The 9,080-nt window shown below is 43.0% G+C and overlaps 1 protein-coding gene across 1 annotated transcript in view; it reads left to right on the top strand.

Moving 5' to 3' along the window:
- Positions 1-1,045: 1,045 nt before the first annotated feature.
- THADA (THADA armadillo repeat containing) overlaps positions 1,046-9,080 on the top strand; it is a 151,720-nt gene continuing 143,685 nt past the window's right edge. The window contains exons 1-10 of the mRNA XM_059469077.1: positions 1,046-1,090; positions 2,336-2,431; positions 3,688-3,782; positions 4,182-4,312; positions 5,054-5,202; positions 5,339-5,371; positions 5,916-5,964; positions 6,840-7,030; positions 7,694-7,788; positions 8,080-8,300. Coding sequence (XP_059325060.1) covers positions 2,356-2,431; positions 3,688-3,782; positions 4,182-4,312; positions 5,054-5,202; positions 5,339-5,371; positions 5,916-5,964; positions 6,840-7,030; positions 7,694-7,788; positions 8,080-8,300 — 1,040 coding nt within the window. The 5' untranslated portion in view covers positions 1,046-1,090; positions 2,336-2,355. The remainder of the gene's footprint in view (positions 1,091-2,335; positions 2,432-3,687; positions 3,783-4,181; positions 4,313-5,053; positions 5,203-5,338; positions 5,372-5,915; positions 5,965-6,839; positions 7,031-7,693; positions 7,789-8,079; positions 8,301-9,080) is intronic.

Below are 9,080 nucleotides of genomic sequence, written 5' to 3'. Positions count from 1 at the left end.
GAAGAAACAAATGGAGTATGCTTTTCAAATTAAGTTTATTGGATTTTTGTGAAGTGTGTAGTCAAGCCTCTTTCTGCTCCTTAGATAGAGGGTTTGTGACTAGAACAGCTTGATTTGCATTGGATGCAAAATAGCATTTGCTTCCTCTGGCTCTGAAATGTAGTTGGCTCTGGAGGGAAGCCAAGCAGCCACTGTGTGCAGCAAGGGCACCTGACAGATGAGGCTCTGAAAGACACAGCATCCCTTTAAATCTGCTGAGGACATTCAGGACCTGAGGAGGGAGAGTGACTGCATGGCAAGAAACACAAGCTAAGGCCATCATGGGATACATCAAAGTCACCACCAATTTTTTCCACAGTTGAGAATACATTTAAAATAAGGTAAGACAGCTGTGTCTTACAAAGTCCAGTGACTCGGGAGTGAGTCCAGAGAAGGGCAGTGGAACTGGTGAAGGGTCTGGAGCACACATCCTAGGAGGAGCTGCTGAGGGGTACAAGGTTGTTTACCCAGGAGGAAAGGGAGACTCAAGGATGGCATTTTCAGTCTCTACAACTGCCTGAAAGGAGGCTGTAGCCAGGTGAGTGTCGGCCCCTTCTCCCAGGCAACTAAAGATAGGACAAGAGGACACAGCCTTAAGCAGTACCGGGAGGTTCAGGTTGGACATTAGGAAAAATTAATTCAGAGAAAGGGAGATTAGACACTGGGATGGGCTGCTCAGGGGGTGGTGGAGTCGCTGGAGGCGTTTAAGGAAAGACCGGACGTGGCGCTCGGTGCCGTGGGTCTGTTTACATGGCGGCGTTCGGTCACGGGCTGGACGCGATGACCTCAGAGCGATTTTCCAACACCATCGATTCTGTGACTCGGAGGCTCACGCAGGTTCATCTTTGAGTTAGGACAGGGATTTGCCACGGAAAGGCGGCAGTCGCTGCAGCCCGGCCGCGCAGTACCGCAGGAAGCAGCGACTCCCCGGCCTCCGGCGTGAGGCGGCGCGGCTGCGGGGCCGGGCCGGGGGCGGGGCGCGCCGCGGTTGGCGGCGGCCGGCACGTGGTGGGGCGGGGAGCGGGCACCGGGAAGGGACGCGGCGCCGCGGGTGAGGGTCCGCTGGGGTAAGGGGTGGGCGGCGTTCCCTCGGTGCTTTTCCTGCCTGCTGCTGCTGTGGCGCTCTGTGTGCAGCCGCTTTCCCAGGCGGCGCCGCCGTGCTCCGGGCCCGCGCTGCCGCCGGGGCGAGGGAGGCCCCGGGCGGGTGCCGGGGGCGGCGTGGCCCGGCCTGGCCCGGGGTCCATCGGAGCGCTCGGTGCCGCCGTGGGCGCGGGGCTGTTCGGGCGGGGAGGGCACGGAGCAGCAGCGGGGCCCGGCCGCCGCCACCTCTGAGGCCGGGCGGGCCGGCTCCTGTCTGATCTGAGCGGCCGGAGGCGCCGGGGGGCGGCCGCGATGGGCCCACAGGTGGGGCGGGAGAGGGGATCTGGAGAGCTTCCCAGAGCTCATCGCTGTGTGCAGAGGAGGCGCGGACAAGATACGGCCCGGCTCCATTCCGTGGTGCTCGGTGGCGGGGCAGGGGCCGTGGGTACAGACTGAAACACGGCGGGTCTCTGAGGCCATCGGAAGCGCCAGGTGTGGAGTGAAGGTGGCCGAGCACTGGCACAGCTGGGCCAGAGAAGCTCCTGCGGAGTTTCCATCCCTGGAAACATTGGAAGGACGCCTGGGCATGGGCCTGGCTAGCTGGCTCCAGGTGGCCCCGCTTTAGCAGGAGGTTGGTCCAGATGGGCTCCAAAGGCTCCTTCCGACCTCAGCTGTTCCATGGTAACGCGCTTCGGTGACGCTGTAGCACATATTAAATCTCCATTGCCACTCAAATAAGAACTTGCTATTTGTAACATCCATAATAGCAGAGCTGTTCGGTTTGCTGCACTGTTCTTACTTGACGTTATTACAAGCTGAATGAGTTTTGAACAGGAAAACTGAGCAAGGGAAGTTTTGTGGCATTAATTCCTCGCCTCTGTATGGTGTTTCCAAGCGGTGATCCAGGGTCCTGCCACAAACGATGTAACAAGTGCAGTGAAATCTCAGTGTCATGTGTACAGCAATTCCCCTTTTCTATTGCTTCCATTTTGCACAGTGAAGTTTGGATGAATTTGGATGAAATGCTGGAAATAGCTAAAGTTGTTATAATCAAAGAGAGCTATTTCCTTGAGAAAAATTGCACAGATAATGCAACAAGCATTTCAAGACAGTAGGACAATAAAAAGACCATTATTGTAGGAAATGTTTGTAATTATGTTTTTAAAACCATGTGACCTGTTGTTTTGATTTTTTGTTTTGTTTGTTTTTTAAGCAGGCATTTCGAAATCAGCTAAAATGGTTTTAAAGAAGAAGAAGGAAATTCAGGTGGATGCATTTTTTCTTGATCACCATCAGCTTGAAAAACTTCAGAGTAAGTATGGTGTTTTTTTCTGAACTAATGTGTGCTTTCTCTTGCCTTTGAGTAGTTACTGAAATTGATCTGTTTTTTTGCTTGTTATGTTTCATTTCTAGTGGTTTTGTTTTGTGAGTTTTAGGTGTGTTTGCTCGTCTGTGGTTTGTTTTTGTTGTGTAATGACAATGACTTCTTACCTTGGCAGAGTCAAAAAAATCCTTTAGAGCATTGTGGCTTTGGTTTGAAAACTCTTGACTTTGTTTTATCTGCAGTGTGAAGGTAGTAGAAGGTCCTATTTGTAATCCTACTTGTAGGCCTGTAATGCAGTGATATCTGGTGTGTTAGCCTTAATATGTGGGATAACACTGAATTTCCAAGAGTTACAGAATGATTGAAGTTGGAAGGGTTCTCTGGAGGTCGCTTTCCCAGTCTTTGTGTCTTCTGTAGTTAATTTGTTTTAAAGCTACTGTTCAAATGGTGTTTTCTATTGTGGGGACTTTTTTGTTTGATGAGGGAAGCTTCCAGTGATATTTACTGTAAAACCCTGAAAATGAAGTAATACAAGATTTATATGCTAAAGTTACTATGAGGGAGCGCTGGTGAGGTCCCACCTGGATTGCTGATCCAGTTCTTGGCTCCCCAGTACAAGAATAATATGGAGAGACTCCAGCTAAGGGCTAAAATGTTGAAGGGCCTGGGACTCATTGGCCTGGTGAAGAGAAGGCTCAGGGGAATCATAGCAATGTGTAAAAAATACTTGAAGGGAGGACATAAGGGAGGCAGAGCCAGCATTTCTTCTGTGCTAAATAGTGACAGGAAGGCATGGGCACAAACTGAAACACTAAAGATTCCCTCTAAACATCTATTTTAATGTGAAGGGAAACACTTTATTAATGTGAGGGTGACTGAGGACAGGCACAGCTTCAATAGGGAGGTTGGGGAGTCTCCAGCCTTGGAGGTATTCCAAAGCCACCTGGCCATGGTCCTGGGCAGCCAGCTCCAGGTGACCATATTTAAGCAGTGGGCTTGGACCAGGTGACCCCCAGAGGTCCCTTACTATTGTGTTCCAGTGAAACTGATATTTTACATTTGTTAGGGGAAAAAAAAAGTGTTAAGGTGTTAGGAGACTTAAGGGTTTGTGGCATCAATAGGTTTACTGGAACTGGAAAAAAACCTAAGAATCAAGCAGTCATTTCTTCTTCTTATAAATGATGTGTTATTTATACTGCTTGTTGTAATTACTTTATAAAAAGATATTCTTCTTCCAAATGTAGGGTTTTCAAAGGCTGAAGAGCAAAATCTGGCATCTCTGCTTGTGCACTGTGCAGAGCTGAGAAATGGCATCCAGCAGATCCAGTCTATTAAACAGGTACAGTTTCACTGTTGGAAATGTGGCTTTTGGTAACTGAGAGCGTGTCCTGTGCACTGTTAATGGCAAATACAGCTCTAAAATAAACTCCTAATGTTTTCTACATCCCTGGAAACACAGGAAAAACAGCTGCACATGCATCAGGTAGAAATGCAGTTCTAGTACTTTATTAGCAAGGGCCTACTGAAAATGGGGGAAGGCAAATGACACCAAGTTTATTATTTTGTGGGCATTTTTTTTAGAGGTGTTCTTAGAACATTATTTGAACTTGAAACTCAAAGGGGAATGGTAAAGAGGGAGACAGTTTTGTGCCATATGCTTGGATGAGAGGGAAATCTGCCACTGTTGAAAATGATATATCCAGAGTTTTTTCTTCATCATGTGTTCTTTTGATTACAGATTATGCCACTGGTGAAGCAGATGGATCAGAGTTCTGCAGGTGATCCCATGGTTAAAGCTTGTTTGGATGTTTTGGGGGAGACATATTTTTCACTGGGTGCAAAGAATCCTTTGAAGAAAGTATTGGCAAGGTAAAAGATTGAGTAGTTAGCCTTCATTTTTTTAATGTTTTCCTTATCTCTAAGTCAGTAATTTGTAATTCACTATAAATTGCTGTAACTTAATTATGAAAATTTGCAATACTTAAAATGTGCATATGTACAGTTTTTCTTTCTAAGTTAAAAATCTTAATTATAAATAACATATTATTGGATAACTTCAAAGTGAAGCATTGTTTTGGCCCATTTCATTATTGGAAAGACAACACAGTGTGTAATTAGCAGTTTGAACTTTAAAATACAATGTTAGAATAGAAATTTAATACGCAAAGTCTCAGCTTTGTCAATAGAAGATGGTTCAGAGGATTCCTAACTAAATTGTGGTTTCTTGTGCCTATTTTTATTGCAATTATAGTTTTTTTATTGCACAATTATTGCTGTATTTCTTTAATGAATTTTTTTATAGCCTCAGCATTTTTTAAGATCTGGTGCTGAGCTGCCTTCCTTTCTTTGTCTGAAAACATTCCCTGTCCCACTGAGATGCAGGGGCTTCCATCCTGGATTTGGTGGCAGCCATCCCCAAGCTGTGCACCCCTCTGACAGGTTTTCTAGCTGCAAACTGAAAATGTGCATGTTAATTTTAAAACAGATGATGTTTTCATGCAGGAAGTAACATCTGTGTATTGGAGTTTTAGTTGACATGGATTTTGGTGCAGTGAATGTTACAATACCTCAGGAAAACCGAGCTAAGTGTGCTGTTTCTTCATGTTGCAGTTCACTGAATGGTCTTCCTGGACATGTGATGGTGCCAGCTGTGCAAAGCTTTGTGTGCTGCCTTCGGGAAGAGCTGAAAACCACAGATGTGTATTTGTACAGAAAAGTGCTGGACAACCTGGCTTCCTGTATGGAGGACTTCAGCTTAGGTGCAGTGACATCAAGTGTTCCTCTGGTTAAACTTGCTCAGCACTGGGGCCACACCTGATAGTGATGTTGGCAGTTATGTAAAATAGATAGTGCTGGCTAGTACTCAGCACTTAAAATGTATTTTCTTTCCTCTAGGTAGAGCCTGTATTAAGAACCTGTTTGAAGAAGGTAAAGTCACATTTATAGTAAAATATGCTTCACTGCACATTACTGTGGGAGGGTTGTGTGTGGAGAAGAGTGACATGAAGCAGGCATGGAGATCTATCAGATCTGATCTCCTCCTGGCTAATTTTCAAAAAACTAGTAGCCTTAAATGGTACTTTTTTGTGAAAGACAAGACTGATTCATACCTTTAATTTCCAGGGGTCAGTTTTGCTTTACTGGGCATCCCTGATACAAATCTGAGTAGCAGTGAGCAATTGTGGTAGGGAGAGTCAATATCTCACAGATGAGGCCAAGTAGATTGGAAACTTGTTTTGTATCAGGTTGTTGCAAAGCAGTTTGAGATTTTGTTTTAACATTGCTTGTGTTTGTCTGTACTGAAATACCAGTTCAATTTGTTGGTGTAATGCAAGAATCACCACTGTATGGGTAACTATTCATTGCAGCTGGGTATGTGTGATGTCTTGAGATGTATGTGTGATGGCTTTGCTGGAAATTTTCTGTTCTATTTCTCTTGTAAGTAAATTTATACCATAATTATTTTCACTAGTTCTTCAGTTTCTGCAGAAGTTGCTGCTTGACTTACAGGAAGAAAACAGGCAAGTGAATTCAATTGATGCTCTGTTTTATCTGGTTTTATTTTACTCTTGCAAGATAATTTGGTTTGGTTGAAAATATCACTTTGGTAGCCATACATTGATGAAAGATAGAAATATTATTTTACAGTGGTGCAGATTTTAAATAAAAACTGATTGATTCTTTTATTTTGTGGCAATATGATAATATAATAGAGGTAAGGCAATGATACTGTTAGAGCTGCTACTAAGGGAGGCCTTTGAGTTAAGGTTTTGCTATCTGAATTGTGGCTAAAGAGTGAAATTAGTAAATGTAAAATTCAGGTAGAGTAAAACTCTTTCATGTTCCATGAGTGTTTAATTCAGTATTGATATACTTGACATTTTCCAGCATTTCATTAAGTGAAGCAGCTTCATTGTGGTCTCTCATTCTGAACTGAGAGGAGAGGGGCACTTAATGAAGTGCTTTGTACACTGAAAGATTAGATACTTTCTGCCTTCATGTTAGAAGAAAGTCAAATCATAGAAATGTCCTTCATACATGGAGGAACTACTTGAAAAATTAGAAAAGAGCAGCACTGCATTATGTTGGCCTTTTTGGAAAGTTTCTGGTAAAGTTCAGTTCTGCTCAGGCAGAATAACATGAATGAAAGTTTGTCACAGGAACCTGCAGAAAATGTAGCACAATTTGTCATTTTCATTTGTTAACTTCATTTTAACAAACAACCCTTGAGTCTGCTCCTTGTTTTCCTGTAGTTACCTATTGATCAACTCAAGCAATACATTAGTTTTCACCATTAATCCTATCTAAAGTTGGCAGAAGGTGGTTCTCTGGGGATGGTGAAGAATGATTTTAATTTGTTTTTTGTGTGCTTACTTGTCTCTTTATTTTTCCACAGAAAGAATCATGGAAATCGTATTGTTCAGACTCAGCTGATGCACGATTTACTGATAGCCATTAAAGTTTCAATGATGCTTATACAGAAATTGCAAGAAAATATCCAGGGAAGTCTTTGGAAAGACAGTGAATCTTCTGTTTGGCAAAGTATGCGTAGTTTACTGAAAAGTTGCACAAACTTCCTAATGGATGGTAAGTTTAATAACATTAAAACCGTGATCTTTTCATTAACCTGTTGTCTTTGTAGTAAGCAACCTGTAGGTATAAAACTTATTTTACCTTGCATGGAAATTGAACTACTGAAATCAATGTGAGTAAGAGCAGTAGTTGTTTTTTTGGTGAGCTATGAGTTGTAGGTGGCAGTTTTAGAGTGTACAGTTTAACTTGTCCCACTACAAATACCAAGATTAATGCTGTTATTAATAATTCAAAAACTAACAGAAATGCTTTTGAGAGTCACCAAATGTCTGTGCCTACCAGAAATATCTACACCTCCATGAAACATGCTGTCAGAACTATTTATGGGCACACCATAATTGATAGTGTTTTCTTTTCTAAAAACATACAGATGTTTTTATGTAGTAGAATTTAACATGTCAGTAGTCTCTGCCACAGCCCTCCTTGCCTTAGTGGGCAGTCCTGTGTTTTCTTCTGTTAAAGATATTAGCAATTTCTTATTACACTGGAGGATCAAGTTATTAATATTTGCTATCCAAGTGGGCACTGCAGATTTGTGATGGTACAACTAACTACAAGTAGCCTAGCAAAATTCAATGCCATATTTTATAATTTTGCCCTGCAGTTCTAGCACTCAGTGTTTGCTGCATTCTAATGTACAGTATCTCTGCTGTGTAGCAACGCTCCTGCAGACTGTTCAGACTACCTCAGGACTGGCTGTTGTTCTCTTCACCAGAGCTATGTATGAGCCAGTTGAGGAATTACCGTCATTGGTAAGTGTTTCTTGGCTGAAGACTGTGCAGTATCATGGTGTTGTTACCCTGTGCTGTCAGTGTTGTCTGGAGGCTTTGCTGATGCACATACCAGGACTTGCCAGCCTCTCTCAGTCCTTAGCTGGAATGTAGTCCTTTCTTCTCTCCTTGCTATATGAAGTAGTAAGACTTGGGCTTGGAATTTGACAAACACACTATTTACAACAAATCCCTTCAGATCTTCTAAGCTATGCATAAAACAGGTTATGTGCTGTGCTGAGGTGCTGTGATGGGTGTGTTTTGGTGTTGCAGATCAGTGGCTTGCTGCTTGGGACAGTGGAACACTCGGGTGTGCCAGTGTGGTTCCTGAGGAGCTGTGGGGTTCTGTGCGCGCCACGACTCCCGGGCTCGGTGCTGCTCTTCCTTTGCCACGGAGCCCTGGCTATGCTGGATTGGAAAAATGGCAGCATGGGTGAAAATGGAGAGAAGCTGTTGTTAGATATTGCATCAGTCTTGCTGTCATTGAGTTCAGAGTAAGTTTGTGTTCTGTGTTGTTTCATGTTTTCTAACTCTATTTTTGCATGACTCCTGTGGTCCTGGTGGAATATCTCTGTTTTCAGTGTAATGATAATAGGTTCTGTCAAAAATGCAGTCTTTTTAATATATTCATAAAAGCTTTGTAAATTTGAAAAAATATATTGATGTTGCATGTGTAGTTCTAAGTTTCAGTTTTTCTTGCATGCTAAAATTTTGTTTTCTGACATGAATGGGATAAATTTATCAATTCCCTTATGGTTAAGGTGTGTCAGGATCAGTTCTTATGTAGACAGATAAACTTCAGTTTCAGGACATCACGTCCTCTCCTGCTGAAAGTTCAGAGGAAAGCAAAGTGTGCCAGTGCATGGAATACTTGAAGTAATATGAGTTTTATTTGTCTTTTTTTTCCTGGCTGCTTGCATCTAAGGGCCCACCAGCACGATTGGATTGGAGATTAAAATGTGCATTCAGTTCAGTCTTTGATTGTGCCTTGGAGATCAGTTTTGTGATCTTGTTTTTGCACATAGGATACTCAATTCTCATGGTTTTATATGGCAGTGAAATTTTGTCCTTACGTTTTCAAGAAGCATGCAACGTCATAATGCTGCTCAAATGTTAGCAGGTGCATACTAATTTTTTTTGTTTTATTGTTGTGGAGCTTGTGTGGTTTCTTTTCCCCATTGTTAGGGGGTTTAGCTGCAACCACTTAATAGCACATCAGGTAACTAAGCATGTACTTGGCAACATCCAGTTGATTACTTCTGTGTTCATTCCTT

The sequence above is a fragment of the Ammospiza nelsoni genome, chromosome 3 (genome assembly GCF_027579445.1).
Source record: "Ammospiza nelsoni isolate bAmmNel1 chromosome 3, bAmmNel1.pri, whole genome shotgun sequence".
NCBI lineage: Eukaryota > Metazoa > Chordata > Aves > Passeriformes > Passerellidae > Ammospiza > Ammospiza nelsoni.
This window is presented reverse-complemented; position numbering and strand designations above follow the sequence as displayed.